The 21515-nt window shown below is 43.1% G+C and overlaps 2 protein-coding genes across 5 annotated transcripts in view; one reads left to right on the forward strand and one right to left on the reverse strand.

Moving 5' to 3' along the window:
* PTPN1 (protein tyrosine phosphatase non-receptor type 1) overlaps nt 1-8694 on the forward strand; it is a 101637-nt gene extending 92943 nt beyond the window's left edge. Inside the window, exon 9 of the mRNA XM_084854148.1 lies at nt 515-8694. Within this exon, the coding sequence (XP_084710274.1) occupies nt 515-704 (190 nt within the window). The 3' untranslated portion in view covers nt 705-8694. The remainder of the gene's footprint in view (nt 1-514) is intronic.
* RIPOR3 (RIPOR family member 3) overlaps nt 6641-21515 on the reverse strand; it is a 139030-nt gene continuing 124155 nt past the window's right edge. For all 4 annotated transcript variants that reach the window (XM_084854145.1, XM_084854143.1, XM_084854144.1 and 1 more), the window contains 6 exons: nt 21036-21197; nt 17828-17986; nt 17084-17286; nt 12431-12514; nt 11500-11590; nt 6641-8727 (listed from right to left, as the gene is read on the reverse strand). In XM_084854145.1, coding sequence (XP_084710271.1) covers nt 8627-8727; nt 11500-11590; nt 12431-12514; nt 17084-17286; nt 17828-17986; nt 21036-21197 — 800 coding nt within the window. In that variant the 3' untranslated portion in view covers nt 6641-8626. The remainder of the gene's footprint in view (nt 8728-11499; nt 11591-12430; nt 12515-17083; nt 17287-17827; nt 17987-21035; nt 21198-21515) is intronic.

Below are 21515 nucleotides of genomic sequence, written 5' to 3' on the forward strand. Positions count from 1 at the left end.
TAATGGCTTGCTGTTCTTATCCCACTGTTCTTTTCTTGACTCCAGTATAGATCTTCACTTTTTCACCTTCTGATAAAATTTAGGATGTAGTCCTCACTCACTGATTATCCTTCAAGCCTCTCCCCATACCTTCAGTGCTGTTCTGGGCAGCTCTGCGATCAAACAATGGACGCCAAGGTATAGCGTTCCATTTGAGTCAGATGAACTATTTTATCATATGGCTATAAAAGTAAGAATGCTGGAGTAAAATTTAGCCTGCCAAAAGCAAGCTTACATAAATGTATGTGTTAACAGTTTGAACGAATGGCTGTTCATCATTTATGTGCAGTGAATCCCCTCTGTCCTTCTCCCAGCATAGCCCCTTGTCCTTCTGCCATGCTGCCTGCTATTCTCATCTCCTTTTCAGTCTTACCATCTACCTCACCAAATAAGCATGTGCCAATATGCTTGTAGTTCCTTTTCTCAGGCAACAAGGAAACCTTCTGATCAGAATATATTTACTCTTGTTCCTCAGAGGTAATCAAGACACTGAGCTTAGGAAGAGAACTGTTGATGCTTCACCACACAGTGAAGAGGTGGTGAAGCCAGAAGAAGAGGATGACGAGAACATGATGTCAACTTGGAAACCGTTTCTGATCAACATCTGTATGTTCACTGTCCTGACAGCAGGAACATACCTCTTTTATAGGGCATGTTTTCATTGATGGACATGCCGGCGATCCTACCGAAACGCCAGTAACGTCACCAGTGTTTATCTTCTTTCTATAAAAGAAAGCTGAAGGGGGCAACCAAGTCTTGTCCCAGTGGAAGATTATATCTTAAGTTTGAGAAGCTGGAACTTTGGTTAGGGCTTAAAGAGAAAGTTGATGCACTAGCGTTTAATGTTAGCCCTATGGTCCCAAGAACATAATATTCTAATCTCAGGGCCTTAAGATATTCAGGAGTAAGCAGAGAATATGCCAAATAAGTCTTGTGTTTTTCATTATTTTTCCTTATTTTTTAAAATGGAATAATAAGAGTTTACAACACATTGTTGTTTTTTAGTCTTTTAAAGCCAGTTTTTGTTCTTTTGGTGTTGTTGGATTTTTTTTTTCAAAAAAAGAAACTAGGCACAAGTGAAAACTGCTTGTATTCTCCAAGTGTTTGTAACCAAATACATGATTGGGTTCCTTAAAACACCACTATACACCCACATATACACACCCCTGAAGAATGTACAGCTTTTTTGAGAGGGGACAGCTCTTTACTGCATGCCTTTTAATTCTGAAGGCTCAGGCTCTAAAGAACCACTTCTGCATAACCTCTATTAATAAATTGGCTGTTGCTCAGGAGCTCCAGTGAAGAAATAGAGATTATGTAGTACCACCACCACCACCCTGAAGTTGGACTGTACCTTGAGATTTTTTGGGCAGTGCAGGTAATATGGGATATATTTTATCATTCTCAAATAGATTCTTGCTTTCATTACACGTTTATTATAATGGGCACTTGCGCTCAGGGCGTCTCGACAGGTCAACGCTACTATTTTCTCCCCCACCCCCTTTTAGACAAAAGGAACTGTATTTCTCTCTACCTACCACCACACATTGCAAGTCTTCTGTTACACTCTATTTGTGCGCATATGCCAATTGCATTGCACCATCAACTATATATATATATATATAGCGAAATGCAACCAAAATATGTGCACTAGCATTAAAAATGGTTTCAGATACTTGCTTTAGAAAGGACCAGTTTTTAAGCTGCTTTATTATTTGGAATGTAAAATGCAATTTCACTCTAGACTTGCCATGTGAAGAATGTGCTTTGTGTTCAAAACAGAACCAGAAGAGTTTAAAAGTAATAATAATAATAAATCTCCTTATTACAGAGAGCCATTGGTAGTGTTTCTTAATAGTTCCTGAGTAGCTAATGCTGGGGGCAGCTTCCTTTTGGAGAAAAGGTGAGCAGACCTGGCTCTCCAGATCTGCTAGTCATTCACAAGATGCAAGCCACTATATTGGTGGTTTTTAGTTTTGTTGGCTTTTTTTTGTTAGAAAATTTTCAGGATTGGCTTTTATTTGGTTTAAGATCATGCTGTTTAGTAACCAGGCATAAAGCTTCAGTCCTATATTCACTTACCTGAAATTGAGCCCCATTGAACTCAGTGGGGCTTAGTTCTAAGCAGACGTGTAGGGTTGCGCTGTAAGTGTCTGAACCTTCTGCCTCTGCAGAACAGGGAGTAATCATCCTAACTCAGAACAAATCCATTGGGTTGTATCCAGATTTATTGATATAGAGAGTAAACATATTGAAATAAATGGGACTTGAGTTACTCATGACTAACTTAATTCCCATTGATTTCAGTGGGTCTACTCTAAGTAAGACAAAGTCAGGATCCAACCCAAGGATTTCTTGTTCCATCTGAAGATTAAAATTTAAGAGGGGTTTTGTTTTTGGTATACGCTAGCTTAACTTGACCATAGCTGCTAAGAGGAGGACAAAAATTTGACCAATTATGTATTTTGTTTTTGCTGATTGGGTTAGTAAGCTGACTTTGTCAACCCCTCTTTTTGTGAGCACCAAAAAAAATAGCACAGGGGAATCCTTTGTCCATGATGCAGAGAACAAGATAAATTCATTCATGGATGTTGTAGCAGTTTCAAAGTAAAACCAGGACAACTGATCCTCAGTATGACTAATCACTGCTTTGAAAATTCTACTTATATAGCACTTACACTCCATCCCCTTAAAAAAAAAATCTATAGCATAATAGACTTTTCACTCCATATTTATTTTTGTTCTCCACAAGTCTTGCAAAGTTTAGCTCTTTTTTCTCCCTTGAACCAATGAGATGTTAATTAACGGAAGGAAGGAAGAGGTTGGATTTTTTTTTAAAAGTTTAAAAGCTAAGCTTGCATCAAGGGCTTTTCAAAAGTACAATAATACATCCTCAGGTAGTACTGGGAATCTTACAAAGAAGTTACCTGCGAGATTATTGTTTAGACCAGAATTTGACAGGAGGAATATTGTTAAGTGGTCAATATTAAATAGTAATATTGGAAACATGAAAAATATTGATATGAGTATAGAAAATGGTATAATATATAATGGCTCATCTGTGTACTTTACTATACAGTATGTGATTGCTTTGTCCCCATTACTCTCATTCAGTGGGATATTGTTCAAAAGCGGCGCTTGTATCCCATTTTTATTCAAATGCATGTATAACGTCTCCTAAAAGTGTCCTGATCAAAATCCATGTGCTTGAAAAGTGAAAATATATATTTTTTAATATTTCTGCTTTCTGATGTGCCCAAATTATACTTGCATGATCTGATCATTTAAATGGCTGTGGATCCAAGGGTGTTGCTGAAGTATCTTCATTCAGCCAATAGATTGGTAGGTGTGTGTTCTCTTTAAAAAAACAAACAAAACAGGTAGCCTGTATCTTGCCTAATCTTCGGCATGACTTTCTATTCGGTTTTCTACATATGCCATGTAACCCAGTTGTATACCACTCGTTTCAGCCAAGTAAGTATAGTACAAACATTCCAGAGTGTGTATAAAGCCATATTCACACCTCTCTCGTGCACACACAGTAGTTTTCTGCAGCAAATAGCTGAAACACGAGGTGCCCAGATACACTGAGCTGTCTTCTCTGATTTTCCAAGGGAGAAGCTTTTTGCAAAGGCCACTAGAACCAAAGTGAGATTTAAAGTTTGTGCTTTTTTGTTTTCTAGAGAACAAGTTTTTGTTGCTTTTTTAAAAAGAAGAATCAAAGCTCTTGAAAATAACAGTGGGTGATAAATTGTAATATTCTTCCTCCCAAGAGGAAGTAGTTGAATTCAGAATGTCTTTCCTTAGAATCCACAGTGTGACTTGATTGTATAATACTTGCATCCCTTTAGTCAGGGAGAACTAAAGATCTTTCTTGCTATCCAGAGAAAAGGAGTGGGGGGACTCAGCTGTAGCTACCATGTCCCTTTAGGCCTGCTGGCATCACTATTTGCCTTTTACCCATTTCAACTCAAGAAAGATTTGTACTGTAGTGAAGACATACAGTAGAATGCCCTAGTCAAGCCCAGTGAGGTGTGTATAAGGCTTATAATGCTGAACTGTAAGCATTTTGTTTTGATGTCCTGTATATGTACGTAGTAGTTTTGGGTGTGTATATACAGTAGCGTTTCAAAGTGGATGTATTGGTTAACCTATTCTTGGGGGGGAAATGGAAAAAAAATCCATGTTTAAACTTGTTAGAAAGTTAGTGAGCTGCTCTGCTATATGCCTTAAGCAAATATTTACTCATCAGGTCTTTCTTTTTTACAGATTGCCATAGAAAACGTTTTTTAAAAAAATAAATAAAAACAAACAAACAAGCTAAATGTTTTGGTATAATACATTTTCAGGTATATTGTCTTTTGTGTAAGGCGCTGCAGTGACCTCACAGTTTCAGTAAAACTGTACAGTTTTTCAATTTCCCATACAGATTTTGAGTTCTCATTTTAGCTGCAACAATAAAATTCTTTTGTAAAGAAGTACATGTCTCCACTTCCTTTTTTTTTTTTTAAATCGCAGCTGCAAAGGCTCTGCATTCAACCATTCAAACCATGTGCTTTGGGGCCAAACTGTATGTGATTTTTATCCTGTAGTTCTACTCCTGAAGTGCAGGTTTTTCACAACTTGCCAGTATGCCAGGGTGGGGGGAATCCATATCGAGACCGTAGCATGGAGCATAGGGTTAAAGCCCTCCTACACCCCATGCTTGGTCCTAATCCAGAGCCCATGCTGGCAATTTGTGAAAAATAACCCTGCAATCAAAGGCAGAACTACATGATGAAAGTCACTTCCAGCTTGATCCTTGGGCTAGTTGAACTAGTGCTGAACTTTGGCTCAGCTCAGATGTAATTCTAAACCATAGTTTAGTGCTACATAAACAAGACTCAGCAGGCCTCAGGCTTGCGCGCTCTGTCCCACCCCACTCCATCCTTTGGCAGAGTTGTGAGGAGAAGATTGGTAACATCCACTTCCACTTTCAAACTAATGAGAGTTCCTTGTAACGTCTAAACTTGATGATCTCTGAGTCGTTTAAACGATTTGGCAGCCAGGTTCATCAACCATGATTCGACCCTAACTTCTTTAACTAGAGTTCCTCAAGTTTGGACATAACAAGGAAGTTGGCTTTAAAGTGGAAACAGATGCTTCCTATCTCCCAAAAGTCCCAGAGGGGGAGGGGGGAGTAGCTCAGCCCAAGGCTCATTCGCATAGTGCTTTAACTATGGTTTAGTGTTGCATATCGGGGGCGGAGGCATGTTAAATACACAGCTAGCGCCAAAATCACCAAACGTTTTTAATCACTTCTCTTCCCTTCCCTAACATCTAGGACAATGTCTAGGATCTTGTCATGATGTTGTCATTTTCTTTACCACATCAGCAAAAATGGTGGGGTTAAGGGGAAAGGGTTAAGGAGAGGAAGAAATTAATCATGCTGCTACTATTGTTACCATCCATTGAGTACAATGGGATTTGCTATGGAGAAATAATGCATATGACTGGGTGTGCACACTGAATTTTGAGAGAGGTAGGATACAGCAAGAAACATCTGTATGAAACAGCATGGCATGGCCACATATATGGAGTTAGGCCAATGCTACTGGCTGGGGGATTCTGGGAGTTATAGTCCAATATACCTGGAGGGCACCAGGTTGGGGAAGGCTGACATATATAGAGAGTGCTATATGGAGTGCTGAGTGGAACAGACAATTCTTGTCTCTGTACCAGATGGGGAGATAAGTGCAACAGAATATTATTGGTTCTGAATTGTTACACTGTATAACAACTAGAGAAATCTATTCTGGGCTGTTTGATAAAAACAATATTAATAGAAATCATAAATTCACCCCATTTGCAAGCCAACTTGTTTTCAATTAACATCACACCCAGCAGCTGGAGTTGGTATTTTTGGTCAGGACTGTGCTTCTGATTCTAGGTGCTATAACAAGCGCCAGACACAAGATTATTGTTGGGAACTTCATTCTTCATACTTTAAGTGCAACCTTGCTGGATCAGATGAAAGGGCCATTTAGTTCTGGATCCTGTGGTCAAGCTGGATGGCTCTGGAAAACCCACCAAGTAAGCCACAAAGGGAACAGCCCTCTATATGCTCCTGGCGTCTGGTATTCAGAGGTATACTACTGAACATGGAGGTATCATTTAGCTATCACAGTTGCTGATTAACCTACTAGTTATCTAATAGCCGTCTAGTTCTTTTTTTAAAAGACATGTGAGGGAATTTGCTATGTTGCTTTAGAACATTTGTATGCAAACCGTTTCTGATCTCGCAGAAAGATGTGTGGGTCTGGAGATGATGGGCAGTATCCAATGCGAATTACGTTTCCCTAGCATGAACGACCACTTATATTAGAGGTTGTTTACACTAGGATGGGGCAGAGAAGACCCCCCTCTGGGGTCCCAATCTGTGCACCCCCCCGAGTCCCCACATGCCCTGGCTCTACCCCCTTTCCCCCAACCACCGTTTTGTGCTTTTGTAGAGTTTTCCCCCTTTTAAAAAGGTTGAAATGCCTCTCCTAAGGCGCTTTAAGCTAAAACATGCTTGTATTTTTATTTTTTGTATTTTTGACCCTGACCCTTTTGGCCTCAGCCCCACCCAACACTGGAGCATGGCCCCCGAGAACTTCTCCAGAATTGAATTTGGACCCAAAGCTGAAAAGAGGTTCCCCACCTGGGCAATGTAATGTACATTAGCAGTAGTGTCACATTGGATACTGCCTAATTTGAGTGCTAGGCTACCATTTTCCCAATATCTTCTAAAAAATGTATGCAGTTTGGTAGGGAGCCTATGCAGTTCACTAACTGCAAACACCCCACAGCATACATGCTTTGCAGCTATTGTGGTTGTGTCCTGCTTGGGGGCATCCCATAGTCATCTGGTTGGGCGCTGTGGGAACAGAACTAGATGGCCCTTTGGTCTGATCCAGCAGGGCTGACCACCAACCCAGAAACAGCACCAATTTACCCTCTTCTGCTATCAGATCCAAATAGCTGTGTCCCCCACAAGCATCTCCCCTAACTCTGGATCCACTGTTTTGTATTTTATGTAAGCGATAACTTGAAGAACAATGAAATGCCATTTCAAATGTTTTAATAAAACTTTTTCAAAGAACAGAATATGTAAACTAATCCGAGCAATAAATACTGAAAAGTACAAACACCATATACTGTATAAAATGTGTACATTAAAGCGAAGGGCCATGCTCTAATGATGGGAGCCTGCACAAACACACCCAGAGTGTTTCTCAGTATCAACTGAGAAAAGCACCCCATACAATCAGAACCCTAGTGTGTTTTCAGAGTACGTCTCACTAAGTTCAGTAAAACCTTTATGTAAATGTTTAGTATTACAGCCATATAGACCACTTAAAAATAGTTGTTTGTTCTGACCTAAACAAGTGACATAAACCCAGAATTAGGCACTCAAATGGGAAGAGCTAGTTTCTAAGTTCTTTCTTATCATCTGGCACTAGATACTGGTGTGTTTACTTTACCCTTCAGGGACAAAAACAAAATTGACATAAATGGGGGTGGGGGCTTTTACTACCCTAAACCACATTCACATGTATCTTGGGACGGCAAAATGTCACCAAAACAAAGCCACTTCTTCTGTGCTTATAGAAGAAGTGCACTCACCAACAATTTGGTGGGTTTTTTAGGGGATGTGGGGAATGACATTTTTTATCCTAGGTGCTTTTTGTGTATAGAAAGAAAGCTAAATGGTAAGTGGCTGAAATTTGCGACACTGTTTACTACCATGCTGGTGACAATCCCCTAGGACTACTTTGTACATTTACTTCTGTGTAAATTTTGCAATTAAAAAATGCACCTGGGGTAGAATTTGCCCTGTGATATTGGATGAAGGTTAGGATGTGTGGAGGCTGTCAGAAGTGAATAAGGAAGTCACAAGTCTTCACCAAGTTTTAGTTTTTGCCACAGTAAGGTGACCCAGAGAAGACTGCAGGTTAACTTGCTGTAGCTAGTTCATGATTTTTGAAATCTGTTGTTGAAAGTCTTGGTCCACAAGATTAAATGAATAAATATACGCTGTATTCTGTCTCCTCCTGTACTTAGAGAAGGGTGTATGTTCATCTTGATTTGAAGGTGTAGAGGGCAGTCTCTTCTTCAATGCTGTTCACTCACTGAAGTCCCAGACTGATCCCTCTCCTGCTTGAACGCCATGAACCTCTTGAGATATTTATGAGAAATCACTTAACAGTTTTAAAAGCAGCAGCTTGATCTTTCCTCACTGAGAACAGAGTAAAGAGAACTTCAGTGCATTATGCCTTCTTAATCCAAATACACTGCAGGCTTAACATTTGTTATACTGAAGATGGGGAAATTTGGATACTTAATAGTTTAGAGTACCTACTGATTATGAGACCAGAGTCACCAAGTCTTTTTACACCTGCCAGCTGTGTTAAAACTCAGAAAACTTCTTTCTCTAAGGTTTCTGATATTAAAATACAGCTAAGACAGATTTACTTTTTTTTATGCTTTGGCCTGTGCTCTAGGAATTTATATGCTAACAAAAGCAAACCCAGGATGAACAGCTGGCATCACTTGACGATACTGTTCAAAATACTGTAATTTCGATTTCAGCTTCTTGATACATGGTATCCCTCAGTTCACAACAGATTTTGTCCATTTTTTCAAAAGCCAGTCTTCCTTTTTCACCTGCATACAAAGAGACAGACGCCTGGGGGTTAGATGCCAATGTTTGCTAAGCAAAGTCTCCCTTCTACATAACGCTTCCTTTTTCGGGTGCTTATCACTTCTGCAAAGTTGACCAGTTTACACAACCACATGGGAAATATTTATTGTGGAAAGTAGGTTCCAGACGTGCCTAATGGCCTCTAGTAATAATCCAAAGTCAAGCCAGATATAATACCTGGAGCATTTTACAGAGCTGCCTAGGGGTTGGATGGTTTTTAAAGGAATTTAATAAAAGTACTTTGGGCTGCCATCCAAAGCAATTCTTCTGGAAAAAGCCCCTTAAATAGTTCCATAGATTTTAACATGATTTCAATTACTATTCCATTGCTGGAGTACAGAATAGATAGTTTGCATTATAACCTACCTACCTTTACACATTTCTTATCGGGGGGGAGCGTGTCTGTACTTAAATGTCCCTTTCTGAGAGACGCATCCTGGTTTGTTTATAGCCTGTACTAGTTTAATGTATATAATAGATAAAATGCATATAACTAGGGAACATAAGATTGTTTGCAACTCGGATTTAGGTACATTTGCCCTCCAATTGCTTGATCAGCATGACTTGTGCTCTGCACACTGCAACATACTGAGAACTGATCTATGCATTATGCAGGACAAGGTGGTAGAATTCTGGACTGTCAGACTGCTGGTGGAGGGAGGTCATATTTTTTAATCCACCCCCACATTAATAGTTTACATCAGCAACTAACACTTTGGTATGAATGTCAAGTGTGTGTATGTGGCGGAAGATTTAAAAAATGACACTTCCACACACATACACCTGTAGACTGCTGTCACAGTCCAGAATTCTACTACCTCATTCTGCATGGAGTGTATAATAGCATTGCGGCTATTACAGAGGGGGTTGAGTAATATTACAGAGGGGAATGAGTAACTCTGCTTGCTGCGTAATGTCTACAACAAGAACCATGCATCTCCCTGGCAGAACTGGTTATATTATTATACACAGCTGGGGAAGGGGTGGAGGAATAAGATACCTTTGTAATCTTATACAGTAAGATACTGTAACTAGAATACTAGGCAGTTCTTCAGGTGTCCCTGATATCTGAGGTACAGCAGGTGGCTAGGGGGAAAGGGCCTACTCAGTGGCAGCACCCAACTGTGTAATGCTGTCCCTAGAGAGACTTGCCTGGCACCTACCTTAATATCATTTCGGTACAAAGCAAACAGGCAATCCCCTTTTTATTTTTCCAGGCTTTTTAATTATCTGTGATGCTGCATGTGTTTGTTTTTATTTCTGCTCATGGCTTCTTTTCTTGCTCTTTTATATCGTGTTTTAATTTGTTTTATTGTAATTTCAAATTCCTGTAAGCTGCCCTGAGAACCTGTTGAATGGTGGGGTGTAAACCCCCTAAATAAATAAGTTTGTCTGGTGGGATTGGACAAAGCTTTCCCCCACTATGCACCTCTCATGACACCTTCACAACTGCTGGAGCGTTTAAATGCTGCGTTATCTAAACCTCCCTCATGCAAGACATCTTGCCATTCTTATAATGATAAATTGGGTGGGACAACTGACACTGTTGCAGCAGGTAGGAATGGTGACCCTTGCCTGGCAGCAAAACCTCAATCCTGTGTCTGTGAAGGCAGCAGAGTCAGTTGAGGCTGCAGATAGCAGCTGCTGGTTCAGAGCATAGAGCTGGGGTGGGGGACCCGGGCCCCCTTCAGATGTTTGTTCATTTATTTTTATTTGAAATATTTCTTGGCCACCTTTCAGGGCTTACAGCAATAAAATACATAAAAACAGTTAAAATATTAAAAGTGATAAAAAAAAATAAAAGCCAACAATCAAACCAGCAACAATGTTAACAGCAGTAACAGCAGTCATATCAAGAGAAGGCCAAGGTAAAATAATACGTTTTCAAGACCTTCTTAAAAGTCTGCAATGACAGAGCATGGCGGACCTCTGATAGCAGCTTGTTCAAAAGGTGTGGGGCCGCTGCAGAGAAGGCCCTCTCATGTGTGATCACCCACCTGACTGCTCTCATGGGTGGGCAAATGAGAAGGGTCTCTCTCTCTGATCTTAAAGGGCAGGCAGGCTGATATGGATGAAGGTGGTCCTTCAAGTAACTTGGTTCCGAACTGTTTAAGGCTTTAAAGGTCAAAACCAGCACTTTGAAATGGGCTCAGAAACAACCAGTGCAGCTGGCGTACCAGCCTAAGCTGGTAAAAAGCACTCCTGTACACCGCAGTCACCTGGGCCTCCCCAGTTAGCTCAAAGTCCAGGAGGACTCCCAGACTGCGCACTTGGTCTTTCAGGGGAGTGCAACCCCATCCACAACTCCAGTCACCACCAACCATTGGCCATGCTGGCTGGGGCTGATGGGAGTTGAAACCCAACAACAACTGGAGGGCTACAGGTTCTCCATCCTGGCACAGAGGGTTACAGAAATGGGATGTGACGGACAGAAGCCACAGTTTCTGATAGTGTGCACTTCTCTTGGGAGCACCATTCTTACAGCGCATCTGCTCAGCAAACATGTTAGAACAGTGCCAAGAAGTCTCCCCCGGCCCGCACTGGCCAAAGAAATTGCATGACCCTAAGGGGGTTTAATCCAAAAGGCAGGAAGGAGGACAATTCTTTAGGGCAAGCAGTACTGCAACTCAGTGCAAAACTCCTAAGAAAAGCAACTCTGAACCTTCTGCTCTTTAACTTGCTACTTGCGTGCATGCAATATCCATAAGCAAAGCATCATTACTCAAAGCATTTACCAAATGAAAGAGTTGTTTCTCTGGCAACGTTCCGCACTTCCTCTGTTTCTGATAGACACAGTCTGGAAATTTGCTCTATACTTTCAATGCCCTGTTTTGGAAAAGAAACAGTGCAGCACAGCTGTTTAAGCATTTCAGACTGTTCCTCACTCTTAGCATCAGTGCTAATTCATGGATGGCTAACCTGTGGCACAGTTAATGGAGACTGTTGGCACTCTTTGGGAAGAGAAGAACAATCCACAGACTATGGCAGTGCCGGCCCTCCCATGAGGCAGGGTGAGTGGACTGGGAAGGGTCGTGGATCCCACACACCTGATCACCAGGAGGGCCATGGGCCGGGGCGTTGCTAGGTTCTTAAAAGATCCAGGGCACAGGCCCATAACTCAAATTTGCATGCATATGCATATGCATCTGCGAAGACACACACATATACACGAGTCTAAGCACACCTCTAATATGTGTGTGTGTGGTATGTGCATGTGGTGTGCTTGCATGTGTGTATAGATTACATATATACATACATACATAAGTGTACACTGACCCCCCACCCCACTTCAACTCAGACCCCGATTCAGCATTTTGGAAAACATCCTGCTTCTGCTCTGGCCAATTTGTAGTCAGACCACTTCAGCTCAGCACCAAACCTGAGCCAATGTTCGGAAAGGGTTAAACCCCATTGTGATACAGTTCTGACCCTGATTTCTGCCCCTGCCCCCATGTTGTATGCATATCAAAACTCAGATACATTATGTATCATGCATCATCTGTTTTGATCCAGGGACACCGCATTTTGTCTTATTGCGGGTTTTAAAATACTATCACTGTGTTCCAAATACAACTTTTGCTCCCTCTGCTGGCTGCCTGTGAAGTAAATGTGACTGCACGGTCACTTCTCTTAACGATTCACCAAAAAGGATGTAAAAACACTCACTCTGAGGTTTTTGAGGGCCAGGCATGCGGCTTGCTGTAATTTTACATCATCGTTGCTTAACATATCTGTGTAAAAAAGAAGAGCCTGGAAAATACAACAGAACATTCAATTACACTGTTAACATTTCTTATTTCAAAATGCCCTGGCATAGATGTTCTGAAAAATTGCCAATTAACATCCCTCATTTATGGAACATAGGAAACAGCCTTATACCAGGTCAGACTACTTTCCCATCTAATAGGGGTGTGTACCGGGGGGGGGGGGTGTCATATTTTTCCCTTTTATTTTATGGATTTAAAATTGTTTTTGTAATTTCTTTCTTTTGTAAAATGCTATTTTATATATAGCCTTTAGTCATTTTGTATTTAAAATTTCAGTTCCTATTTGAAAACTTATTTCAATAGAACTCCATCTCCATTTATTTGCATGGAAGAAAAAAAAGGCTCCAGCCCCAAAATCAGCTGGTTCTGGGGGGGAGGTTTCCCCCTCCACCCCCAGCAAGGACCCTGTTGCCCCAAGGGTCTTTGGTGAGGGGTAGGTTTCCACCATCCTCCAGCCATCTTTCAGTAGGGTAGGTTTTCTCCACTCCTATTAAAGTAAATGGAGAACTTTTGCAACACTGTTTCTTTCCCCAGCTTTCAAGAAGTAGTTCAATGCAAACCCGCCCCCCGCTAAAGTTGGGCCAAATAAATCCAAATGGAAATAAATATGAAACAGAAACTCAAAATCATATTTAAAAATTATATTTAGTTAATAGTTAAGGTTAATTCAGAATTATTAAATGTAAGTTAAATACGAATGGGGCTCTTTCGTATTTATTTTTTTCCTTCTGACTTCTGAATGTACCTCCCTACCATCTATCTTCCCCTTCATGGATCACTGCCTTGTTGTGGCGAAGGGGCTTGCGTAACTCAGTGAAGCCATAAGCTATGCCGTGCAGGGCCACCCAAGACGGACAGGTCATGGCAGAGAGTTCTGACAAAATGTGGTCCACTGGAGAAGGAAATGGCAACCCACTCCAGTATTCTTGCCAAGAAAACCCCATGGAACGTATCACAAGGCTAAAAGATACGACGCCGGAAGATGAGACCCTCAGGTCAGAAGGTGTCCAATATACTACTGGGGAAGAACAGAGGATATTTCCAAGTAGCGCCAGAAAGAGTGAATCGGCTGGGCCAAACCCGAAAGGACGCTCAGCTGTGGATGTGTCTGGTGGTGAAAAGAAAATCCGATGCTGTGAAGAACAATATTGTTTAGGAACCTGAAATGTCAGACCAATGAATCAAGGTAAGCTGGAGGTGGTCAAACATGAGATGGCAAGATTGAACATCGACATCTTGGGAATCAGCGAACTAAAATGGACAAGCATGGGCAAATTTAATTCAGGTGACCATCATATCTACTACTGTGGGCAAGAATCCCTGAGAAGAAATGGAGTAGCACTCATAGTCAACAAAAGGGTGGGAAAAGCAGTAGTGGGGTACAATCTTAAAAACGATAGAATGATCTCAGTATGAATCCAAGGCAAACCATTCAACATCACAGTAATTCAAGTCTATGCCCGAACCACTGATGCCGAAGAAGCTGAGGTTGATCGGTCTCTATGAAGACCTACAACACCTTTTAGAACTAACACCAAAAAAAGATGTCCTCTTCATCATAGGGGATTGGAATGCTAAAGTAGGAAGTCAAGAAATCACCGGGATAACAGGCAGGCATGGCCTTGGTGTACAAAATGAAGCAGGACAAAAGCTAATAGAGTTTTGCCAAGAGAACACGCTGATCATAGCAAACACTCTTTTCCAACAGCACAAGAGACGACTCTACACATGGCCATCACCAGATGGTCAATATCGAAATCAGATTGATTATGTCCTTTGCAGCCAAAGATGGAGAAGCTCTTTACAGTCAGTCAAAACAAGACCTGGAGCTGACTGTGGCTCAGATCATGAGCTTCTTGTTGCAAAATTTTGGCTTAAATTGAAGAACGTAGGCAAAACCACTAAACCATTCAGGTATGACCTAAATCATATCCCTTATGAATATACAGTGGAAGTGAGGAATAGATTTAAGGGATTACACCTGATAGACAGAGTGCCTGAGGAACTATGGACGGAGGTCCGTAACATTGTTCAGGAGGCAGCAACAAAATCCATCCCAAAGAAAAAGAAGTGCAAGAAAGCCAAGTGGCTGTCTGATGAGGCTTTACAAGTAGCTGAGGAAAGAAGGGAAGCAAAAAGCAAAGGAGAAAGGGGAAGATATATCCAACTGAATGCAGAGTTCCAGAGAATAGCAAGGAGAGACAAGAAGGCCTTCTTAAATGAACAATGCAAAGAAATCGAGGAAAACAACAGAATGGGAAAGACTAGAGATCTCTTCAAGAAAATTGGAGATCTCAAGGGAACGTTTTGTGCAAAGACGGGCGTGATAAAGGACAAAGAAGGCAGGGACCTAACAGAAGCAGATGAGATTAAGAAGAGGTGGAAAGAATACACAGAAGAACTATACAGGAAAGATCTGAATGTCCCTGATAGCCATGATAGTGCGCTCACTGAACTTGAGCCAGACATCCTAGAGAGTGGAGTCAAGTGGGCCTTAGGAAGCATTAGTAACAACAAAGCTAGCGGAGATGACAGTATTCCAGCTGAGCTATTTAAAATCCTAAAAGACGATGCTGTTAAAGTACTGCATTCAATATGCCAACAAATTTGGAACACTCAACAATGGCCACAAGACTGGAAAAGGTCAGTTTACATTCCAATTTCAAAGAAGGGCAACGCCAAAGAGTGTTCAAACTGCTGTTCAAGTGCGCTCATTTCACATGCCAGCAAGGTGATGCTCAAAATCCTACAAGCTAGGCTTCAGCAGTATGTGAACCGAGAACTACTGGAAGTACAGGCGGGGTTTCGAAGAGGCAGAGGAACTAGAGATCAAATCGCCAACATTCGCTGCATCATGGAGAAAGCAAGAGAATTCCAGAAAAACGTCTATTTCTGCTTCATTGACTACGCTAAAGCCTTTGATTGTGTGGATCACAACAAACTGTGGCAAATTCTTAAAGTGATGGGAGTACCAGACCACCTTACCTGTCTCCTGAGAAACCTGTACGAGGGTCAAGAAGCAACAGTCAGAACCAGACATGGAACAACCGAGTGGTTCAAAATTGGAAAAGGAGTACGACAAGGCTGCATATTGTCACCCTCCTTATTTAACTTATATGCAGAGTACATCATGAGAAACGCCGGGTTGGATGAATCACAGGTCGGAATTAAGATTGCTGGGAGAATTATCAACAACCTCCGATATGCAGACGATACCACCCCAATGGCAGAAAGCGAAGAGGATCTAAAGAGCCTCTTGTTGAGGGTGAAAGAGGAGAGTGCAAAAGCTGGTTTGAAACTCAACATTAAAAAAACTAAGATCATGGCATCTGGCCCCATCACTTCCTGGCATATAGAAGGGGAAGAAATGGAAGCAGTGACAGATTTTACTTTCTTGGGCTCCAAGATCACAGCAGATGGTGACTGTAGCCATGAAATTAAAAGACGCTTGCTCCTTGGGAGGAAAGCTATGGCAAACCTAGACAGCATAGTAAGAGGCAGAGACATCACCTTGCCCACAAAGGTCCATCTAATCAAAGCTATGGTTTTCCCAGTAGTAATGTATGACTGTGAGAGCTGGACTATAAGGAAGGCTGAGCGCCGAAGGATTGATGCTTTTGAACTGTGGTGCTGGAGAAGACTGTTACGAGTCCCCTGGACTGCAAGGAGTTCAAATCAGTCCATCCTAAAGGAAATTAACCCTGAGTGCTCATTGGAAGGACAGAAACTGAAGCTGAAGCTCAAATATTTTGGCCACCTAATGCGAAGAGAAACCTCTCTGGAAAAGACCCTGATGCTGGGAAAGATTGAAGGCAAAAGGAGAAGGGGACAGCAGAGGATGAGATGGCTAGATAGTATCACTGATGCAATGAATATGAACTTGAGCACAAGGAAGGCCTGGCGTGCTATGGTCCATGGGGTCAAGAAGAGTCGGACACGACTGAACGACTGAGCAACAACCATCTATCTTGGTAGTATTGACTACACTGCCTGGCATCAGCTGTCTAGGATATCAGGTAGAAATTGTTTCCATCATCCACTATCTGATCTTTTTAACTCTGACCAGGTTCGCATGATCACAGAGGGAAAATAAGCTACGGTGGCTTATTTTCCTTCTCTGAGCATGCTATAATTACCATCGCTGGGCACGGGTTGTCATGATGTCTGAACCTGATGGAAGTGGGTGGCTGGGCTGGTTTACAAACCACCGTGAAACCCATGGCTTGTTCGCGTGTTGCTGGGTGGTTTGTAAACCACCCCAGCCACCCACCCTCATGGGTTCGGACATCACGACAGCCCATGCCCAGTAAGGGTAATTATGCTAATTAGACTGCTCGCAACCAGCACTTGCAGGGAGGGAAATAAACCACCGTAGCTTATTTTCCCTTTGTGATGGTGTGAACCTGCCCAAACTGAACCCAAGGATTGAGCCTGGGACATTCTGCAAAGCAGATGTGCTCCCATTGAGCTATGGCCCCTCCCCATATCTCTGGATATATGCTCTGGGTGCTGTAAATAAGTAAAAATGCCAGCGGAAGGGGGAAGCAAGTACCTTTTCCCTGAAATTCCTATTGGCTGCTGCACGAGAAAGACATGCTGTGGCCGCTTTGCCTACACGGTGATTTTCATCGAACTGCAGGACCGCAAGGAGCTTTAAGGTCTGTGGCAGGGGCTGGAGCTGGTTCAGCTGCTTCCCTTTCAATTTCTTTATTTTCTTCATTCTCCCAGGACGCTGCAGGTCTTCAATTAATATCACTGAAGAGGGAAGAATTCAACCATAAATTGGGAGGTGTCTGCTGCTGAAGACCTGAGCTCCGCCTGGTGCTAATCAGAGTGCGGGGGGGGATTAAGGGGGGATTATAGGGGGGGTTCTGGCACAGGCATCAGCAGAGGGACCTTCAGGCTGCTGGGTGTCCCCAGCAGCTGCCCCAGCAGCCATCCAAGGGTGCTGCATGCTAGCTGTGGGTCTGCTCACCTTGAGTAGATTTTTTTTCTGTAGAAAGATTGCCAACAAATTCAGTAATAAGAGGAAGGATGACAACTAGAAATAGGCAATGAATCTCAAAAATAGTTTTTCTAGAAACTTTTAGTTTTGTACTTCAGTAAAATGAGGTAACTTAAGATCCTAGCAAAACTGGCAGCAGGCATCATCAAAATTGCCATGGAATGTCTATATTGATCTCTCATTTCAACACAAGGGCCCATGGCGTGCTTGGGAGGCACCTACAGTCATAATTGCCTGCCAGGCCCCTGAATAAATCTTCATTGGGCTCTCCCTCTTCAGCCACCCATTTACCTTCTTTAGCGAATCTGGCTAAATATTTTTCCAAGTTGTTCACGTGGTGCTTCTCCAGGTAGCTGTAAAATTGGAATAATGTCACCGATTCAGCTGGGAGATCAGCTGGGAGATATAATAGGCTGCCTCCAACTATCTGCTCCAGGAACATCTGCAAAACTGAAGAGGAATGTAGAGAAACAAGGAGTGGGACATTTCTCACAAGTGCTGTTTCTTGAGTTGGGGGGGGGCGGTGTTAAACCAAAATTATTGATTGAGTGCCTAATTTATAGATTGCCTTTCAGGGTTACCCCTCTCAAGGCAGCTCCCCACATATTAAAACAATATATAACAATCATATACTAAAACACATCAACACATTTAAAACTATTATAGCAACAGCTGAGAAAAATAGCAGCAGGGTAAAACAATATAAACTGGCAACAAATATAATAAGTTGCTAAAAAAAATACTAGCATCAACAGTTAAAATAGTAATGGAGGGAGAAATCCTATCAAGATCGACGGTCACCTCCAAACTCAGGGGCGACCACCTATCCAGTGCAGGGCGGGAGGAGTGGTGAGGAGCGGATCTCTTCCTCGCTCCCCTCGCCCTGCTTTCACAGGACCTCGGAGCATGGGAAGCAGTGGCCAGCAACACATAGGATGTGTTGTACTGGATTTCCAACTTCCTCACCCCTGGGAACGCCCCATTTTTGCTGCTCCACGCTGCTCTTATGAGCATGGAGTGCCGGGCTGATCCACACTGCCTACGAAGCGGCACGGGAGGGGGTTGGGGGCGGTTCTCCGGGAACTGACCTATCCTATGGCCATCTAGCCACTGACTAGGAGCCACAGGATTGCGCCCGAAATCAATTTAATAAATATCAGTCAGAGGCAGCTTGGAATAAATGTCTTCAAAGCCCGTTAAAAAGACATCAGCGTAGCGGCCATGGGTATGTATCTAGGAAGGGAATTCCAAAGGTATGGGGGCACCCCTGAAATGGCCTTGTCTCTATTGCCCACCAATCGAACATTTCATGGAGGCTGATTCATACAGGTGCAGGCAATCCTTCAAATAATTTGGTCCCAAATAATTTAGGGCCTTACAATTAACGCCACATACTTTAATTTGGGTCTGGAAACAAACTGGCAACTAATGCAGCTGTTTCAAAATAGGTGTAACATGAACTTTCAATTGAAGCTTCCAAACTGTCTTCAAAGACAGCCCCACATACAGTGCATTACAGTAGTCTAGTCGTGATGTAACTAGGGATGTACAAAAGTCACTTACCTTATGACGAAATTGATTCGCGGTGGGGGGGAGGCGCTCCGTCCCTCCCCCCGAAATTCTGGCCGGGGGGGAGGTGCCCCGTCCCTCCCCCTCAAAATTCTGGCTGGAGGGGAGGCGCCCCGTCCCTCCCGCCGCGAATCCTGGCCGGCCGGGAATGCAAATGGCGGCGGCCATAGCTGCCGCCATTTGCGTCCCTGCAGTCAGCCGTGATAGGCTACATAAATGTTTACGTAGCCTATCACGGCTGAGTAAAAACAAAAACAAAAAAAACCTGTGCATACACAAATGGCGGCACCCATGGGCGCCGCCATTTGCATTCCTTATTTTGGCACGTCTAGTCTACGTAAACATTTACGTTGACTATGGCAAAAATAAGGGGAACGCAAATAGCGTAGCGTCTACGCTATTTGCGTTCCCTTATTTTCACCGTAGTCTACATAAATGTTTACGTAGACTAGACGTGCCAAAATAAGGAGCGCAAATGGTGGAGCCGATGGCCGCCATTTGCGTAAGCGCGGTTTTTTGTGTTTTTTTTACTCAGCCGTGATAGGCTATGTAAACATTTACGTAGCCTATCACGGTTTTTTTTAAAAATCTAGCCGTGATAGGCTACGTAAATCTTTACGTAGCCTATCACGTTTTTTTGTTTTTTTTGTTTTTTTACTAGAAATGGCGGCGGCGGCAGCCGGTCGGAAGACCGACCGCCGCCGCCGCCGCCACACCACCGCCAGAACCACCGCCGCCAGGGAGATTCGCCCAAGTTAAGTCTCTTCCCGGGGGGGGGGGGGGCGGCAGACCGTTTCGCCAACGATTTTGGGGGGCCGAATGCGCTGGCATTCTGCTTCCCCAAGATTCGTGGCGAAATTCTCTGACATCCCTAGATGTAACCAGCACATGTATGACTGTGGCAAGATCTGCTTTCTCTAGACAGGGTCTCAGCTGCTGAATCAGGCTGAGCTGATGAAAGGCACCCCTAGCCACCCATGCCGTCTGCACCGCTATCAACAGCATCGGGTCCAGGAGAGACATGGTCTTTCCAGAGCAGGTTACACACCTCCATCCAGATCCATTGATTTCCTCACCCACAGGACCCCCATCTTATCTAGATTAAGTTTCAGCATGAATTTGTCCTCATCCAAATGAATGTAAGGCAAGCAGTTCTGTCTAAATTAAAGAAGTTCCTTTGGCTGGGTACTGAAATGGGTACTCCTCAATACAGAAGAGTCTGCCGTAGAATGAATCAGAGCACTGGCTCAGTGTTGTCTTCTCTGAGCACCAAACGAGACACCAACCATGCAGTTAGCAATTGCTAATTGTATTTTACTGTTTAAAGTTAACGTATACTGGTTTTTTTAAAGTAAACTGCAGGCACAAACCCCCGATTTGGGTTAGGACCCCGGCATAGACGATAGGAGGCTTTAATCCTTTGCTCCAGACTGCAGTCCCAGTCTGGATTGCCCCTCCCTCATGCCTGCAACTTGCATTGAGGGAAAAGGTCCCACTTGCTCTCAAGGCCCACACCCCAGCAGGAGGCCGTTGCTCCTCCTCTCCACCACGGCAACCTGCTTGTTCACCTGCCTCTCGCTCTGGCCCAGACAACAGTGGTGGTGAGATGGGGAGCAGCAGATGCCACAGTCTACTTGCTCTCTGGCTCTCTGCCTTTCCTACAAGCAAGTGGGAGCAATGATGAGAAAAAGGATGAGGAGGAGCAGGATCTGGTGACTGGTGGTGAGAAGACAGACTCAGTGATGGAGGGGGCCCATTGAGGGCATCCTGCCCAAGGCCCTCAAAACTGTGGTGCCAGCACTGCTACACAGCACCCTTTGATTGGGAGCACTACGAGCCCTCCTTCTGGAAGCAGCCTTAGGCATAAACAGGGGACCATGTCAATCCAAAAAGCAACCCCGCATCCTATGTGCCCGGTAAAGAAAACTACCTTTTTCTAGATGTCGTTGATATTTCGCTTTCGTTTTGAACATCAATATATATTTCAAAGGGTTCCAAAATCTCTCCGCCGGACAGAATAAAATGCTTCCCTGTTCAGTGCACTCACTCCAGATCTTCAGGCAACGCTTCTGTTTTTTAGCTTTTTGAATAACTGCAAAGGGTAGATTTTGAATGTCAGAAAGGAGCTGGAACTCATTTTCAGCTGAAAGTGAAATGCCAGATGGCGTGCCTGAGATGAGTCAATGCAATTCTGGACACATGCAAATGCACACAGATAGACAGGAGTGTATAGATGGATGTATACATTACCAAATTATGCCACTAACATTTTACTCATCTCAGTAAAAGCCTGATCCAAGACCCCTGGATCAATCTCTGCCTTCTTGTGAGACAGAGACTGAAATGATTGTATGACAAGGGAAGAAGGGAAACATTCTTCAGGAGTTTTGCCAGACAATAGGAAAACCAG

Source organism: Heloderma suspectum, chromosome 4, assembly GCF_057233095.1.
Source record: "Heloderma suspectum isolate Gila_16-S chromosome 4, 16-S_ref, whole genome shotgun sequence".
In the NCBI taxonomy this organism is placed as follows: Eukaryota; Metazoa; Chordata; class Lepidosauria; order Squamata; family Helodermatidae; genus Heloderma; species Heloderma suspectum.